At 42.1% G+C, this 19109-nt stretch overlaps 1 protein-coding gene across 2 annotated transcripts in view; it reads right to left on the bottom strand.

The window, feature by feature from the left end:
- Nucleotides 1–12171: 12171 nt before the first annotated feature.
- The window catches only part of CDH17 (cadherin 17), a 28662-nt gene continuing 21724 nt past the window's right edge, over nucleotides 12172–19109 (bottom strand). For both annotated transcript variants that reach the window (XM_050316464.1, XM_050316456.1), the window contains exons 14-18: nucleotides 17642–17772; nucleotides 16476–16712; nucleotides 14436–14552; nucleotides 14213–14329; nucleotides 12172–12756 (exon numbers count right to left, since the gene is read on the bottom strand). In XM_050316464.1, coding sequence (XP_050172421.1) covers nucleotides 12650–12756; nucleotides 14213–14329; nucleotides 14436–14552; nucleotides 16476–16712; nucleotides 17642–17772 — 709 coding nt within the window. In that variant the 3' untranslated portion in view covers nucleotides 12172–12649. The remainder of the gene's footprint in view (nucleotides 12757–14212; nucleotides 14330–14435; nucleotides 14553–16475; nucleotides 16713–17641; nucleotides 17773–19109) is intronic.

Genomic DNA, 19109 nt, shown 5'->3' with positions numbered 1-19109 from the left:
GCTGACGTCATCACAATACTTCTCTCAATGATTTTTGAGCAGTCTTGGGAATCCAGAGAGGTCCCAGCTGACTGAAACTGGCAAATGCTGTCTCAATTTTCAAGAAGAGAAAGAAGGAGGACCCCAGAAACTACAGGCCTGTCAGTCTCATTCTGTGCCTGGTAAACTTAATGGAGAAGATTACTCTGGGAGGTATTGAAAAACACCTGAATGACAATGTTGTCGTTGATCACAGCCAGTGCAGCTTCATGAGAGGAAAGTTCTGCTTATCAAAATTGATTTCCTTTTATGACAAGGTAACCCACCTGGCTGATCAAGGGAAGACAGCTTTTTGGATTTCAGTGAAGCTTTCAGTACTGTCTCTCACAGGATTCTTCTGGACAAAATGTCCAGCACAGCTGGATAAACATTGTGTGGTGGGTGAGCAATCGGCTCATGGGATGAGCACAGAGGGTAACAGTGAGTGGGGTGACATCAGACTGGTGACCTGTCACTAGTGGGGTTCCACAGGGCTCCATCTTGGGCCCTGTGCTCTTCAGCATCTTCATAAAGGACTCCGACGAAGGACTGGAAAAGATACTAAGTAAATGTGCAGATTACACAAAACTGGGAGGAGCTGCTGACTCCCTTGAAGGCAGGGAGGCCCCACAGAGAGACCTTGACAAATTAGAGGACTGGGCAATCACCAACCATATGAAGTTCAACAAGGAAAAGTGCCAGATTGTGCACCTGGAAGGGACAACCTGGGATGTATGTACAGATGGGGGGAATGAGCTGCTGGAAAGAAGCACTGTGCAAAGGGACCTGGGGGTCCTGGTCAACAGCAAGTTGAACATGAGTCAGCAGTGCCCTGGCAGCCAGGAGGGCCAACTCTGTCCTGGGGGGCACCAGGCAAAGCATCGACAGCCGGTCGAGGAAGGAGATTGTCCTGCTCTGCTCTGCACTGGTGAGGCCTCACCTTGAATGTTGTGTGCAGTTTTGGTCACTGCAATGTAAGAAAGATATTAAACTATTAGAGAGTGTCCAAAGAAGATGGTGAAGCCATATGAGGAGTGTCTGAGGTCACTTGGTTTGTTCAACCTGGAGAAGAGGAGACTGAGCGGAGACCTCATTGCAGTTACAACTTCCTCATGAGAGGAAGAGGAGGGGCAGACACTGATCTTTTTCCTGTGGTGACCCAAGGAAATCGCTTGAAGTTGTGTCAGGGGAGGTTTAGGTTGGATATTAGAAAAAAGTTCCTCCCACGGTGGTTGGTTGGGCACTGGAACAGGGGAAGTTTGTCACATCACCAAGCCTGACAGAGTTCGAGAAGTGTTTGGACAGCACTCTTGGGCACATGGTGTGACTCCTGGGGATGGTCCTGTGCAGGGCCAGGAGTTGGACTAGATAATCCTTGTGGGTCCCTTCCAGCTTGGCATATTCTGTGATTCTGTGATTCCTGGCTAGTACATCTAGAAGCATTTATTCCTGTAGAGCTTTTCTCTTCAAGTTGAAGCTAGAAAGTTAAAGTATGTTCATGTGACTGCATTCATCACTGCATCCTAAAGACTTGTTTTCTGCTTCAGGTTGATGACTAAGACATACACTGATGGTCTCCTGTTCTCAGCTCAGTTTCTTGAGATTGTATCTTTTCTGTCCTACTCTTTTTTTGGTGGAGATAGTGGTTCTTCTGTTCCTCAGGTAAACCACATCCTCTTTACTGCTTTATTTCCTGTTTGTACTTCTGTATGAACTTCTTCTTTTATTTGTTTTCTTTCTTCCTTGCTGTTTTTTTCTTCTTGTGAAACTTCTCCTGCTCCTTCTCCCTTTCCACACTTCTCCTGCTCCCTTTCCCACAATACCATGTGTGTCCTGTCCATCTTCAGGGTTACTGCTTGCCCATGGGTGCTCTGTTCCATCAACCACATCAGGTACGGCTTCATGTATAAATAGTTGCTGTCAGGTAACTCCTCTAGCAACTTATGTTGTCTTTGTCATCACACCTGCCCAGAGATCTTTCTATTCCTCCCTTAAAAATTAATTTAAATTGCCATCACTGAATTTCCTCATCCTTGACATTTTTCTTCACAGTTGTGGCAGGGAACTCTAAGCTCCCTTTCTATAGACTTTTATTCATTGTTTTCCTCTTGTTTGGCCCAATCTAGTCAGCCAAAATGAAAAAAAGCGCCTCACTGAGTACTGCTGTTAAGTGGTATGATTGTAGAGCTGCCCTCAGTGTCCTCACATGTCCTGCAGGCAATGACAGATACTGAAATGTGAAAAAAGAGCAGTTTCATCCTTGCAGCCTCTCCTGACAAAGATGCTGGTATTGTTGTTTATGTTATACCACTGCCACATCTAAGACCCTTGAAACTGTACCCAGGCTAGGATGCTCCTGGCCTTAGGTTTAAAAAGTTAGAAACACAAAACAAAACTGCCAAATCTTGGGCTAGCTGATGAATTGCCATACATTAGCATCATGTGGTTCTACTGAATTAACAACATTAAAGGCATATTTTTTTGGCTCTGTCTTTTGTCGCTTATGTTGATAATAGAACTCTGCGCCAAGTAAAATCTGGAAATTTATATCACCCTCTTCAGAAATGAAGTATTTCAGAGATAGCAGGAAGTATTGCAATTTAAATTGGCTTTCAGGGGACACACCTGCATCTATCATATCAGAATATGGAAAACCATATTCTACATCTGATACATGTTTAGTTATGCTTAAAAACCCAAATGTCTTTAAATGCTCCAGTGATGATGTTCCAGAATTTTTCCCATGTTTTAGCATTAGGTTGATATATAGTGACATGATATAATACCTATTTTCTTGAGAAACTAGAGTAATCTTTGTATTCTCTTTGCCCTGGGACATCTTTGTCAAGGTAATCTGTCTATGTAACCCAAAAAGAAAGTGACTGTCATAGTACTTTTACAATGCCTTCCAAGAGAGCATAGACATCCCTCTTCTGGATCATTGGTTTGATGCTGGGAGCCTGGATGCTGCTTCAACTAATTAAAAAATACAATCGGTCTTTTTGATGTGTGTTACAAGTTCATCAAAGACTTTTCAAGTGAGTGACCCCTCTAGCTGTATTCTCCTAAATGGAGATTAAATGCTTTGTGGGAGTCTGTTTGGCTTTGGAGAAGCCGAAACGGATGATCACCTCATCCCTACATGTACACACTGAAACGCAGCAGAACTCCTCTTTGAGGGGAAAGATGCCTCTAACTCTGCAGTGAAGTCAATGCTATCAAAGCAACAGGCGGCTTGGTCCTTGTTCTCCCCAGTGTTTAGATTTCTGTAACTTATCAGCCAAGTAATCAAAACATCAAGGCAGATGCCGAGTAAAGGGAAAATGCAAGTTATACTGTTCTGAGACCTCCCAGTTCCAACAGTGAAAAAATGTGCAATTCACAGAGGTCATTCTGCTGGAATTATCCTTGTAAGATAGTTCCAGTAAAAATCCTAGTACAGATCTGTCTTACCTTGACAGACTAAAAGAGCTAGCTGTGATTAAAATTAAGACTTAAAGGTTGCTCTGTCATAAAAAGGTGAGATTTAATCCTGGAGGTACAAATTGAGTTGGAAATCCTGGAATGTGGACAATTTCTGGTGGACAGATACACAAACCAGAGGTCTGAATATCTATTGACTCATGTAATACCTATGATCAGACCAATTCACAAAAGCCCCCAGCACCCCATTCCTTCCAGGCATCAGTGACTGTGTTTTCAGAAGTTATCTTTGATCTGCCTCGCTCACAAGACCATATCTTAAGACCACCATCCTTGGAGATGGATGGCTCCATGCAAGGAGCGCCCCTGGCCTTTAAAGGAACAGGTTCCATGAAGTGTCAATCAGAGTAATTTCAGGCTTATTTCTTCTACCTGCTGGTAAATAGTCTTCTAAACATCATTTTCAAATCCTTCTACATCACTCTGTCAGCTAGTCCCCTGCAATGGAAATCACTGTTAGATAACACCACTGTTCTCTGAAACTTCATCAGTGTGATGTGGTATTCACCTAACCCTTGGCCATGTTTGCTCAGGGCAATGCCCTCCACATCTTCACTTTCCAGGGTGCTTATTTGTCATCTGGGGATTCCCCCCTGCTTCTATTCTGAACTTTGGTGGTTCCACTTGAATCCCCAATACAGCACAGCTGATGAGCCACCATGCCAAGGAAGTTTGTCAAGAATACCTGCATTGCTTCATTTCAAAAGCCCTTAATTTTTCAGCAGACATTTGCGTGTTGGAAGTCATCAAAACACAGAACTACTTTTCACTGTTATCTGAACCCATTTTCAGCTAAAGCACTGAGGCATGTTGTGTTTTCTTGCCCAAGTCTACAAGGGTCTGGGAAAGACTGTCATATTTCATTGCTTAACCCCTTTCTGTTTACTCACATCTCATTTACCTCTCATATTAGTCATGGACATAACATCTCCCATGGTCATGACAGCTTTAAACACATCTTGAACTCCAGGGGGTAGTGCCACAAGCTCCCATATTCACATGCTAGGAAGGATCATGTCATTGCCATCTGCCTGGGCCTTGCAGGTATGACCCAGGATCTGTATCTGAAACCTGAGCCTTTCTGGCCCAGAACCTGTAGGCCATGGGGACACCAAAGTGTTCCTTAGGAATAGACTTGGCAATAGACTTAGGGCTCATAGGCATTAGCAACTGCTCCTAACTAGCCTGACTACCCTGCTCCAGTGGCTGTCTTTTCTATTCTCCTTGCTTTTTAGGTTTCCTGATAATTTTGTGACTCCAAAGTGCACCCCTGCTTTCCCACTGGATTCATTGTGCTCAAGGCTCGTTGATGTTTTGAATCATGACCTGCCATGCCCATATCTCCGCTCTGGCTTTGGTCCTAGTCTGTTTGATTGCAAACCCTGTCTACTTCCATAACTTCTACTTCCCTCCAATTTCAATTGGTCCACTCTACATCCTTGGTAGCGCACATTAGTTGCAACATTTGACTGTCTTTTTGGGCAATCAGCCTCTGAAGGCACCCTGAGAAACAATAATGTCACTGGTAGGCTGATTATAGTAATTCTGCTGTAAACACCATGTAAAGACAAAAAATGGCACAAGGAAAAATGGCCTAGGAAACAGCACAATGACAGAGAATTGCTTTTTCTCCCATGCATGGTAGTTTTTACTGGAATGTTTCTTGTAGAAGTGTTTTATGAAAACACTTCTTTGTTAAGACTACCTCTGACTAACATTTCCAGATGCAAATCTGCACTATTTAAGAGGATCTTCAGACTACATTTGAGTTGTGCATCTTTTTATTCCTCCTGTTGTGTGCTTTGGTGACACCCTTTAATACCCCTGTGGGAGAGGGCAGCTCTGTTACATACTACAGTTTTAGAAAATGGGACTCTGCCATGGGTGTTGGCAAGAGCTCAGTTTTCAGGTGAATATTTTGGGCAGTTGCAGTGATGATGGTGAGTAATTTCTGAAGAGAAGACATAGGTCTTACTGTGGGAATTCATAACTCTGGACCATGGTAAAACTCTGGTATGCAGTGCAGCAGAAAGCTAGCAGAGTTTGTTTAAGACCCTCAGTGATATGAAAACTACTGACAATGTTTTAATAGCCACAGGCCTCTCTGAGGGGCTGAGAGACTTCCTAGCAGCAAATGAAACACTGCAAAAGGAAATGAACACTCTTTGTGAGTATGCAGGAATGCACATCAAAGGCAGACCGAGATTGGGTGATAGTGCCTTGCAAATCAAACAGGCTCTGGAGATTGCTGGTATCAATAATATTTAAACGCCCAGGGTATCTTTCACTCCAAATATTCTGGGAAAGTGGCTATCATCACAGCTCTGCTATGATAATGCCTCCCTGAGCCTCTGGGAAAACAGTTCTTTCCTCATCTCTGGAATCTGAACATCCTTTACGTGGCACCCGCTGAGTCACTTGGCATCTCTGTGGCTCTGGCTCCCTCCCTCCCCAGAGAGGCTCTCACCACTCCCAGGTGCTCTGCTGGGGCAGACAGCCCACGTTGGGCACCACCACACTGCCACTGTTGCTGATTGTTGCTTATGCCGGGTGTTTGCTTAGTCTTTACACAGCTGTTTTTTCATCAGAGCTGGGACATCATCCACACTAACAGCACGGAAGGAGCTGTGTGGCAGTTTCAGCTATGCTAGTGAAAGGCCGGCAGACTCTGCCTGAGCTGGCAGACCAGTTGGGACTCTCCAGGCCCACAGCCCCGTGCAGGTGATCATCAAGTCTAACTTCTACACATGAGCTTGTACATAATCTGACAGATAGACAATTGCCTTCGTAACTACAGCTTACAGCTTTCAGGAGCTAGGCCTTAAAAAAATGGCACTCGCTGATGACTGCAAAGCAAACAACTGACCAATGCAAGGAGGGGACATAGTAACATGCCCTAATTTGGGGCATTCAGAGTCCTGCTACCCTCAGGGTCCTCTACAGCACAATCAAAGACCTGTGGAAAGGCAAAAAGCATTTGCAGGTGACAAACTGCAAGCCCAACATCCAGGATGCTCCTAAAATATCTGATATTTGTAACTAAATGACTTGTTAGTACAAAATGGTTTACTAATGCTTGAACCCATATAGCCAGAAAAATGAGCAAAAATAGAAACTATCTAGGGCTTCACACATGTCCCCTTCACAGAATTACAGAGTATTCTGAGCTGGAAGGGACCCACAAGGTCCCAACTCTGAAGTGAATGGCCTATACAGGGATTGAACCTGTGACCTTGTCATTATTAGAGCCATGCTCTAACCAGCTGAGCTAATTTTCCTTCTCATTTCCCTCTTATTTAACCTAATTAGGCATCATTCAGCTTTCTTTTGGCCTCAGCTCCCCTGAAGTAAGCACATAAGAAGATGCCCTCTTACCTACTCATCCACCCTGTCTGATAGCCCACACTGACAGCCTGACTTACATAGAAATAATAAACCCCTCTGAGCTGTGCCTCACTTAAAAGAAGTGCACTGTGCATCATGGAAAAAAAAAGTGGAGCCCAGCAAAACACTTAACAACTGGAACCTAAGACAATAAACGTAAGGCTCTAAAAATTAGACTTGGCAAAAGGCATTGCAGATAAAATCAATAAGGAAAGGATAAGAATATATTAACACAAAATATTTCCTGGGGAAATGGAAAAAGTTTCATAAGGCTAGACTTTAACATCAACGGAGTTATCCAAAGGGCAAGAAAAAAATCTGTAGTCTTTCAGATGTTGGCCAAAAATGAAAGAAAAACAGGCACTTTCTCAGTCAGGTCTAGCAGCAGGAACCACCAGCCAAAGGAGCTCAAGAGGGGTGGCAGCTGGAAATCCCCCAGCTTCTGAAGCCCCTGGCACTTGCTCCCTCTGACTCTTCTGTGGCCACCAGATCCAGAAGTATGTATATGCATCCTGAAGTTCACTGATCTCCTTCCACGTGGGAAAGACAGTGATGCTTCAGAGCTGCTGCACAGCCTTCAGGCCTGTCCACTCCTGTAGGTCTTCAGCTAAGGCTCAGAGCACACTTCATTTTTTGGTATCTCTTGCTTTGTGCTGCCTTCCTGTTCTTTCTACCTGCTGCTCCCACCATCAGCTCTTCTGGTAACTCTTCACTGTCCAGACTGAATGTGGGAAAGCAACACAACACCAGCTATGCCAATCCCCATCTCGTTAGCCTGCTCGGCCAGCTGGGACAAGTTAGTTTCAACAGTTGTAACTCAGGTAAATCAGTCACTAAATCAGTAGTAAGTCAGTAAATCTTTGCTGGCATCACTCTAGTCCTCCACTGCTTTCCCACAATGGCCTTTCAGTGCTGAGTGAGGACAGGCAAGTCCCTCACTCAGGGAAGCGACAAGCAGCATGGGTGAGCTCACTACACTGAGCAGAGAGATGTGATAAACCCTCCATGAATCTTACCTGAAGAAATGTCTTCTGGGTTCAACTGTTGCATCTCTTTGGTTTTGCCAAGCAGAAGAAATAATTCAAATGTAGGCATATACTTTTGCAACGAAAACCCCAGGGTGTGAACTCTTTGAAGTTTCTGGCAGGTGGAGAAACAACACGAGGTGTGTGCCTATGCTGACTGCCAGCAACTGGACCCCAGCTGATGGCATTAATGCAGGAGAGAGGTCCCTCCTTGTCTCCAGCTTCCATATTCTTCCCCTTAAGTTCATCTGTGGCGTAATATCTGTTTGCAACTGCACTCATCATCCATCTGTGGGCCCCAAGCTCTAAATAGAACAGGCCCAAGTAGTTTGTCTCCCTGCACCGTACAATCTTTCACTATCAGTGGAGGAACATGCTGTTCAGCAACAAGTTCAAAGATCTGCTTCTGGTTTGCCTTTGATCTTCTGTTTTGCTTTTGGAATATGCAATCAAAAAACTGGAGTTATTTTTCCTGTCTTAGGATCCTTAACATGATCATGCTGTCCATCTTTTTGTATGTTTCCATGGTATTTATTGCACTAATGGATTTTCATGTTGTAATCCTTTGGTCACAGATTATGGTGCCTCCTTTTACTGAGCTCTGTCCCTAGAGGATCACAGAGTTACAGAATATTCTGAGTTAGAAGAGTTTTCCCCTGCTGTGGCACAGACCTGTAGCTCTGGGACTTTGTGTCTTGAACATAGAAATTTACAGCTTCAACGACAAGGCAATGTCAGTCAAGAGGCAAGGAGAACTTCTCTGAGGGGGTGAATGACACTGGAATCACATTTAGAAACTGGGCACAACCCCTCTGGTGTCTAGAAGGAAGTGGTAACTCTATGGATTATGTGGTTCCTTGCTCTAGTTTACATAAACAATTAGCTAATTTTAGCTCTCAGTTTTGGCAAATCTGTGGGAAATAACACCAGTAATAAATGTGTTTATTTATTTTAAAGCAAAATCTTCTCAAACTCCTAGTGAGGTGCACCTAGGATTAACTACCATACAGAAGATTAGGAGAGCATCCACCTGCTTCCAGCCAAAACCAGTTGCCCTTTAACATCCATCTTCCTAATCCCACCTAAGTGCCCTCTATGCTCCTCCACATGGTGTTTGTCTACCCCAAGACCACAGCTCACTACAGAGCCATTTTATGGGTGAAGACAAATTTCTCCCTGCACTCCCCAGACCTGGGGGGAGTCTGTCCCTCGACAAGTTCTGATGGCTCCAGCCAGCAGGGTGGCATGGCCATCCCAGCCATGCTGCTGGCACCCATCCATCCCCATGCCACAGGGGGCTGCCTTACCTTTATCCCCATTAATAGGCACAGCAGTAGCTGTGTGTGGTGGATACAGCCTTGCACATTTGATCATGTGAGCAGAGCTGATGAACTCTGCTTGAAAACATGGATTAAGGACGTGTTTCTTCTCCCCAGGAGCTGCTGTTCTGTGGCATTTGTTCTATAAACCCAGATAAAAATCTTGTTCGTACTTTTCAAGTTTGTATTTACAAAAGAGTTGAAAAATATGCATAATGACAGTTTAATTAATGTATTCCATTAATCCTGGAGATAATCAAAACCCTGATAAGCCTCTAATCTTGTAAAAAAAGGATTAGAAAGCACCGAAACATCTTTTGCTATCTGTGAACCTTGTAATGAGATGTTGCATGCTTGGAGGAGGAGCCAAGGAAAGGAGCAGTGCCAGAGGACATATTCTCAGCAGATTTCATCACTGGACTTCTTGTGTGATATTGTTCTTGGCAGAAAGGTTGTAACTGGAGTCCAAAGCCATCAACACTGTTTTCAAAATTTGTCCTCCTCTCAATGTATAAAGTTATTCTAATAATTTGTGGATAGAAAATAGGAGAGCTTTAGCTCCTCTAACATTTTCTTTTAAGTATCATGCATTGAAAGTATTAATTTGGTTTTAATGCTTGCAGACCTTACTAATTTCTTCATAGTTAATCCTGCAGGTGTGAAAATCATGCCAATATTCTGGCATGTAACTGTTACCAGAATATCTATTATTCAAGAATAAAAAATAAGTATAAGCAAATATTTCAAAGGTGTTTAAAAAAGTAATAATATGGCCAACTTCAGAGAACTATTTTTTTGAGGTCTGTAAAAATTTTTGTTTGAGTGCTATCTATAGTTTCACACTTTTACAATTAAAGTGTGGTTTATGTTGTCAGTTATTACCAATAAGTGCCAATGAAACAACTTTGCAGGATACATGACTAACAGACATTGTCAAGAATTTGAGGAGCTCAAAAAGAAATGCTCATTCTTTAAAACTTGAATTCAGAGCAAAAACGTAATGTACAGGCAAAATGTTCTAATATCTGCCACTCCTGCAGAGACCTGGGAACCAGCTGGAACTAGTGGGAAGCATGCTGGGAAGGAATAATAATAAGTATTGCTTCTCTTCCTCTCCAGAGACCCAAGCAAAACTGAATTTGTCCCTTGGAAAGGAGGCTGGGGGCAGCAGTCTGCTGCGGGGGGAGAGTTAAGGCTGGGTGAGAATTTTTGTCTGGCTCCCAAAAGATACTGAACCAATGAAGAACCCAGAGCAGGACTGGGTTAAATAAACCCCTGGAGGACTGGGGATAAAATCCTGGCAGGCAGGCAGGCAGGAGGAGGGTGAAGAAAATGAGAATATTTGTGTCAGAGTTGGAAATCAGGGTTTTTTTTGTTTGAGGGGGGTTTTTAGTTTGTTTTGTTTTGTTTAAGGGAGGACTACTGCACAGTACAAGAAGCACTAAGAAGCATGTGATGCCCCAGCCACAGGTTAGCTAGCAGCTGCATTGCTTAGTTATGCCTGTGTGGGCATGAACATAAATCCCTTGAGCGGAGGGGACTTTGGGCAAGTGGGGTGGGGAAGGGGGCAGAGGTGAGGTGAGGCAGTCAGGGTGCTGAAGGCCCTGTCTGTGCTCTGCTGCAGGCAGAAGTGTGGGCTATCAAGGGGTCATTGCAGCAGCAAGGGAAAATGTGCTGGGCCCTAGAGATGTCCACCCAGGGCAGCTGCCAGAGAGGGGACACCCCAAGGCAGTTTCACTCAGACTCCTCCTACCACACGTGAACCACCTTTGGTAAGCACTTGCAGTGGGGTTGACTCCCAGTGCACTGAGACTGAAAGTCTTCAAGGCTGAAGATGTGTTCAAGACCCCAGAGAACTTTTTGGCTTGTCTGAGAAGCTCTGCTATCTGCTGGTCTGAGGGCAGCTAGGAGAGGGTGCAGTGAATCACCCCATGAGACACAGGAAACTACAGCAATGCCTCTGCAGGCTCAGGACAAGGTTAAGGTCCTGCTATCAAACCAGCCACGAATGTAGGCAAATAAGACAAGAAATTTTTTTACTCTTCTCCAGAAAAGAAATTTTTGAAAACAGGAGATGGGCTTGGGTAAACTTATCAAACAGAAAGACAGGTCAAGGAGGTAAAGCAAAGGAGAACTTCTGCTCATTTTCCTCATCTTCAGATAAAGCTGTGTGGGTACACACAAGTACAACTCCTAAACTTTGGCTTCTTTATTTATAAAACAATATACTAAACCTAATCCCTGGACACACTGACGTAACTGAATGTCATACTTTCCAAATATAATGGATTGCATTCCCATCATAAAATAAATACATTCCAGCAGTGAGCCCCACAGCAAATAACAGAGCTCCAACAGCTGGGGAAGAGGTACAACAATTGGGTTGTGTTGTTGAAGCCCAAAAGCAAAGTTTTTGCTGGCAGCATTCTAGGAAAACCTATTATAAATGCAATGCTACCAAAAAAGTGCTCTTTTCTTTCTAGTTCTGTGCTGTATGCAAAAGCCATTAAAAAAATCCTGGGTAAGCAAATACAGTCTTTTCCATATGAACTTTTCTTTGACATTTTCAAAAATATATTGTCTTTTTAGTTTAACACAATATTTGTCAGCTTTTATTTATAGTTTAAAAGAAAGACCTCCCACAAACTGTCACCAAAAATGCCCTTCTATAGGCATGCTGTCAGGAGAAAGGCTTTCCCTCTCTGAGTGTCATCCTGTGCTCAAGTACATTTTACTCTAATTAAGATAGAAGTGCCTCCAGCAATCATTGCATCTTCAATCAGCTGGACTCGTGTCACTTGCCTAAGAGCCATTTTTAATCTGTATTTCATGAAAGTGAGGGTGAAATACAAGAGATAACCAAGCAGAAATGGTTTGCTGTCATGTACTGTCTTTTTAATATATAATATAATATAATATATAATAAAATAAGCAGGCACTAAAACCTTTAAAGAAAATTTTTATTCTTGTCTAATGTGTAGGGGGCAAGAGCAATATTTGCAGCAGTATGATACAATACTTGCAGCATATTACCTAACTCCACATGACTTGGCATAGTCTTTTTTTTCTAAATTGGAAACTGTAATGAAAGGCCATGGTGCTTTACAAACTGGTTCTACTCCTTGGATATCAAAAATGAAAAACTGAAATGTCACATAGTGAGTACAAATTCAGCATAATGTAAGCAGGCATGACCCGGGACAGATTACAGATTGCAATATGTTTGGGACCTCCTTTGCTGAGAGTCAGGTAATTTCATATAATTTCATGGGACATCTTCAAATGCAGTGCAGGACTTTATTACCTGAACTGCTATTCAGTTTGTGACAGTACACTTCTGGGCTTTGGGAGCAGTGAAGTTTACTTACTCACAACCCAGAGGGCATTTTTGCCACATTTTGTCACTTGATGAAACAGTCTTTAAGTCAGTCTGTTGAGTTCAGCGCTATCTTTTGCATCTTTTTGGTGACTCTTTTCATGTTTCTCTTTGTATTTCATGTGGAAAAATACGCCCCCTATAATGGCACCTGAAAAACAAAGAGCATTCATCAATAATGGGAAAAGAACACTTTCTGAAAAGAGGTTTCAGCAAGGGCCCTGACATCTGCACTGTAATATCCTCTGTAATATGTGCTTTACCTCTTGAGTAGAAACAAACAGGATTGTGGAATGACCATGTAGCCTTGGACCAACAGCATGAATGAGAGGAGCTGGTGGGCAGGATCAGCTGCTGAGGGGCTCAGAGGCCTTCCCCCAGAGATGAACTTCACCTCTAGGATCTGATCAGGTGGCAAAGTGTCTATTTAACCTCCCTCCCTTTGAGCAGGGATTTGTCATGTGTGCCAGGACAGATGACTGTCCCGCTGTAACAGTGTTGGTGCAGCCTCACCTTCAGCACTGAACGCTGTTCTGGGCCTCACAATTGAAGAAGGATGTTAAGGAATGGGAACATGCCCAGAGAACAGAAACAAAGCTGGTGAAAGAGTGGAAGGAATGTTCTATGAGAAGTGGCTGAAGACTTTGGGCTTGTCTGGTTTGGAGGAAAGGAGGCTGTAAGGTGACCTCACTGCTCTCTAGAGCTCCCTGAGGAGTGGGGAGGGAAGTGCTCAGCTCTTCTCCCTGGTATCAAGGGATAGGACATGTGGAAATGGTTCAAAGCTGCACCATGGGAGGTTTAGATTGGACATTAGGAAGCATTTTTTTACTGAGAGAGTGGTCAAACACTAGAAAAGGCTTCCTATAGAGGTGTTTGATGCCCTAAACCTGTCAGCGTTTAAGAGGCAATTGGGCAATGCCTTTAAAATATGCTTTAAATTTTGATCAGCCCTGAAATGGTCAGGCAGCGGGACTAGATGATCGTTGTGGGTCCCTTCTAACTGAAATATTCTATCCTTATACTAAAAAATATTTTGGTTTGTTTTGAAAAAAATTTTAAGCTACTTGTTGAAGTTGCATCAGCACGAGCCTGTAGGAACATAATACCGTTCACTGCTGCTCAACAATGTAACTACACTTTGTTCATGTAAATTCCCACAGTTCAGAATAACTCTCCATATGAATAAGGTAAACCTACAAAGCTGAAATAAATGAATAAAATCATAACTATAAGCTACGGGTACAGATATTTTAAGCATGACATCCCTGGAAACTTCCATACTTTCACTATAATCTGGGTGCCTAAGACAAGGCTCCAATCCCTTCCTCGACAAAGAAAAGGCAGTAGGTAACAATGAAGTGACAACATGCTACAAGTGCAACAGTTGCTTCTGTTCTAGCTGATTGCAATGCCATTGTATGTTGATTAAGAAGCACAGAAAACTTAAGTTTTCAGCAATCATGATACACAATCGCAAGATCTCCCCTCTTTCAGTCTGCAGCATTCATGACAAATCTTCACCCAACAAGTAAATTAGTGTCAGAAATGCAGCAGCACCATCATATCTCGGAGATCTGGCTTCAAATCAACCAAGAAAAGTGACTTACCAATGATGAGCAGGACCCCAAGTAGAATCCCAACTGCCTGCCCAACGGTTGGCCAGGAGTGCTCACGCTCTACTTCAATAAAACATGACTTTTCAATTGAACACTTGCAGATGTTTACTGCAAAAAGAAGTGCCATGAGGTTAATGAGAAGTTTGGTAGTTAGATTTGGTTAGTCATAAATATAACTGCTGTCTTGAAACTAGTAGTTCTGTGCATAGTATACCTTTAAGATTCACTTTGTTTTGCAAAGGTGGGTTTCCATTGTCATTAAGTATTATTGGAACATTATACGTCTTCTCCTCAAAGTTAGGATGTTTTGGAGAGAGGTAAGCATGAGTAGCTGTAGGTAGGAAATAGGACATTTGTGTCAGCACAAAAAAGAAATTTATCCCAACATTCATATCAGTTGCAAATGTTCTTTTTTTTAAGGCTGGTTCAAACATGATGGTAGTTTCCGTTTTCCTCTATGTATTCCAAGGTCTCATTGGCTTGCAGACATGAAGCAAAAAGGGATTACCTAAAAGCCTAGTCTGGCCTTCAACATAATGCAATCATAGAATTTCCTTCCTGGTTTCTACACCAGCCCAAATCTGACGCTGGGTAGTGCTACACTGATAGCATCACATCTAAACCAAGAATAACCCTTTATACTCATAGAGACCAAGACCAGCTTAAATTTTTCACAAGGTAATTTAGTAGGACGGGCCATCCTTCTAGCCCACTTACACCATCACATCTGAGACACCTTAAAATTTGGAAAAGCCTGTAAGAGCCCTTGGGAACAGATCAAAGTTCTACTGATGTCAGGATCATGTTTTTAGATCAAGTGGAGATTGCGAGCATATATTTTATTTTTTCCTAATGCCCTCCCAGCCTTCAACCATTTTCAGCTCAGGGACTTCTTGAGCAAGATGTAATTTTTTGCTTTGAACCTGTAGAAAATTTCTACATAGACAACACCCTGTAACAGCAAGTTCCAAAGTCAATTACCTCCTCATTCTATCTGCACTGGTAATAACTCCACAAGCCTCATTTAAGGTTCCTAGGTTTGTCTACTGGAAGAGAGGTCAAACAATGAACCTTTAGCCACGCTGACCATAGCACTCATGATTTTATAACTCTTTATCATAATTTTCTCTACTGTCTTCCAAGATAAAAAGTAGTAGCTTCCTTTGCTGCTCCTATGCACTTTCTTGTATTGGACTACTCTATAACTCTCATTATCCTTGTTGCCCTGAACCTGTTTCCAGTTATACTGCATCTTTGTGGAGATAGAAAGACTGGAATTAAAGATTTTAACAACTCGTGGATTTATACAGGGGCATAATGGTGTTCTCTGGTTATCTTCTCTGGTTCTTTCCTAGTGATTCTCAATATCTGATTTGCTTTTCTGAACACTACTGATAAACTGATCTCACACTTCCATGGAACTGCTTACAGGTCTCCTTCCTGACTCATAATGGCCAGCTCAGCACCTATGATTTCAAAAGTGAGTTTGTGAGTCCAGGGTCCATTAGCACCTGCCATGTTGTTGTTCAACCAACTCAGTCTTTCAAGAATGTTCTGAAACTCTTCACACTTGGTTCCTACTCCAATAACTTTATATAATGAATAAATTTTGGCTTCTCATTGCATACCCATATGTATTGAATTATGCAGATCGTAGCAAAAAAACCTTTGGAAAACCACAGATTAATTCCCTTCACTGCAAGAGCTGACCATTTACTCCAACTCTTGAATTTTAAATTATTATTTATCCTTTCATAACTTGTCCCTTTAACACCATGGCAACCCAATTTTCTCTAGTGGGACACTTCATCAAACATATTTTATGAATTCAGACAGGCTCTATCAGCCGAGCACTTATCCATGTGTTTACGACCCCCTTCAAAGAGCTCCATTTGGTTTGTGAGGCACGACTTTGTTTTGCACATGAAATGTCAGCAATGTACAGTTTGCAAGCTGCTCAACTTCTCTGTTTCTTTTTCATCAGTGATGTGTAGTCCTTAAGCACACAGTACATGTCAGTCTTACCTGTTTCTCCTCTCACAAGTGCTCATGAAATTTTAACTTGCAACATACTACGCGTCATGTCTTGAAGAAAATAATTAAGGACTTAGGTGTTCTCAACAACTTAATTTTTTTTCTACATGGAATACTGGATATGCAATAAAAGGAGTGAAAAGGAATTAAATATTTCTTTATATTTCCCAGAGTACTAAGAGAGTCCCATATCATTGTAAGAGTAGCTGTATTAGCTTACCATTGACTTTTGAGATTTCCCAATTTTTTCTTGTATCCATATCATCCGGAAGAGAAAAAGTAAATTTTGAATAAAACCACTGTTCATCAGCATCAGTAGCTTGAAGAAGAGTTTTCTCTCCTCCCCTGACCGGGTAGCAGAAGAAAGCAGGGTTATCCTTAGCTAAATATGGAAGGTTGTCGTTCACATCTTGTAAGTGTAGAATCAAGGATGCTCTGGATTTCTGAGCAGGGTTATCTGTAGAGTTTAACAGAATGCAAAGTTACATGGACATCTCGAATTCACATGCTGGGTTGTTGCATTTGCAGCTATTGTAGCAGGTACCAATAGCTACCAATGTGTCCAGAGGACAGAAACAAAGCTGGTGAAAGAGCTGGAAGGAAGTGGGGAGTGTCATTGTGTCTGAAGGTTGCAGAGGCAAGGTCCCAGGAGGATCTGAGGAATTCTTGGTAGCTGCCACTTCTTTTTAACAAGTATGGTTTATTTATCACCAACTCTTGCTAACTACAGGACACTAGCAAGGGTAAGGAGTCAGACAGACCATCATACCTAGTAAGTGATCATATCCAAGGTGGCCAGTGCTTTATGGAGCTCTTTTAAGCATGAAACTCCTTAAGTTTTGCACCTCTCTTTTATATACAGGAAATGCAAGTCAACATTGAAAGATTCTAATGGCTGGGACTAGAAGTCCTAATATATTTCAGAGTTGATAGAGTATTAGTTTTATTCACAATAGAATGAAATTCTGTACAAGGCTGCAGGCTACTCTACAGGTATGTTTTCAGGAAACCTAAAGATATCTATGAGAAAGACGAAAATCTTTACAGCTATAGAGGAAAAAGTGGCAGAAAATATTGATGCTGAAAACCCTGAAGAAATTCTAACCCTCTTTATATGTCATGTGGTTTAAACAAATAAAAGATCATGTGATAGCTAGCTTCATGAAAACTATTTTAAACCTCATTACCTACAGCATCAAGATTTCTTAAAGAAAGTCAAAGTCTTAAGAAATATATACTTCTAAGGATACATCATAGGATGTATACCTAAGGATACATGTTCCTGTACTTTTCATGGGTTTAGTCATGGGAGGTATGATAATTCCCCATAAAAGAGTAAGGACAGGCGATTCCTCTGTGTGTGTGTGTATTTGTTTCATCACTTACTCAGCTCTGTTGCAACAACGTCTATTGTGTACATTTCTGTTTCCTCTCTGTCCAAACGGGAAGCACTGTATACCCGCCCAGTGGTTGAATCAATTTTCAGCCATTTCTTCACATCACCTTCTAAGGAGTATCTTTGGAAAGAAATTGGGAAAAAAAAATCACATACACTATTCTGATGCAGAAAAAGAATCTGACAAAGCAAATTGATTTTAGCCAAGCAGCTTGGTTACAATTGTACTCAAAGACAGGGTTCTTGGAAGAGTCACAGTACTACAGTCAAGCAGAAGATACAGAGGAAGAGAGGCCAAAATCATCCAGAATAAGAGTGAGAGCAGAACCATGGAAATGCCACCACTACTCCAGCATGTGTAATTGCAACTTCACTGTCCTCCTAACTGTGAAATCTGGTGTGTTTTTGAGCTTTTGATCCAAAACTGTGTTTTGCCCCAACCCCATGTCACTCTCTCCCCACTGCACTTCCCAGACCTTGGTTTTGCTGGGGGCACAAGCCAAAGGCTGGGGGGCAGAGAGAGCAGTGCAGCCAGGCACCCTATTTTGGATCAGCAAGGGAACAGGATGCCCAAGTGGACTATAGTGAATATCTGCTGCCAGTCTGGAGAAGCTTGTAATTACCATTGGGTCAGCCTTGGAACGGAGACTGCTTTAGACACCACCACATAATTGCCTTTATATCGCTGTTTAAAAAAACACCAAGGTCTTTGGGTATTTACTTGTACAGATTTAACCATGAACATATGACCCAGTTAAAGCACAGGCACTTGCTCGAGTAGAAGCAACCTGACCTTCCCACTCAAAGTTTTTGTTCTTTCAGTATTCCTTACATTAGAAAAAGCATGCTAACATGTTTGTACATCTTCTACTTTTTTATAGTTTTTATTTTATGCCCTTTAATCTATTTTTTAGCAAAAATGTGGTTTATGTATTTGTGAATATTTGTCATCTGTCTCTGTCATCATCCCCTAGAGCTTCTGGACTATGTGGCTCGCTTTCAAACCAGTTTGACAGAAGGCCAAACATGCTAAGTTCCCAAAAGTTAGAGGAAAGTAGAAAGCCAGATGAGAAACCCCTGGGTATAAAAATCCACTGGAGGCCTAAGAGTTATATTCTACAACTCTATTAACTACTTGGTGTTTTGATAAATTTTAGTTAAATTTTAATAATTATTTGTTTTGGGTTGATCTGTTCAGCATTCCAGATGAGAATTGTGCAGGAAGAGCCCAAGATAATTATCCTGTCGGACTCTACTGTGTAAGATACATTTACACCATGCAACACGGCACAGGAATTGTCTTTGTACAGAGCTTTGTGTCCACAGTAGAAGTAGGCATATTATCTTTGACAGAAGGGAAAGAAAATTAATTAATTGCTGACTGTAGACTTGAGGTTGTGTCTTTTGATGGAGAAAAAGCCATGTGTGACATGAAGACTCTTCTTCCGGTTCTTAAGG

The sequence above is a fragment of the Myiozetetes cayanensis genome, unplaced genomic scaffold, assembly GCF_022539395.1.
Source record: "Myiozetetes cayanensis isolate MyiCay16 unplaced genomic scaffold, myiCay2020 scf1, whole genome shotgun sequence".
NCBI classification, from domain to species: Eukaryota; Metazoa; Chordata; class Aves; order Passeriformes; family Tyrannidae; genus Myiozetetes; species Myiozetetes cayanensis.
The sequence above is the reverse complement of the archived record's forward strand: the minus strand, read 5'-3'. Positions and strand labels throughout refer to the sequence as shown.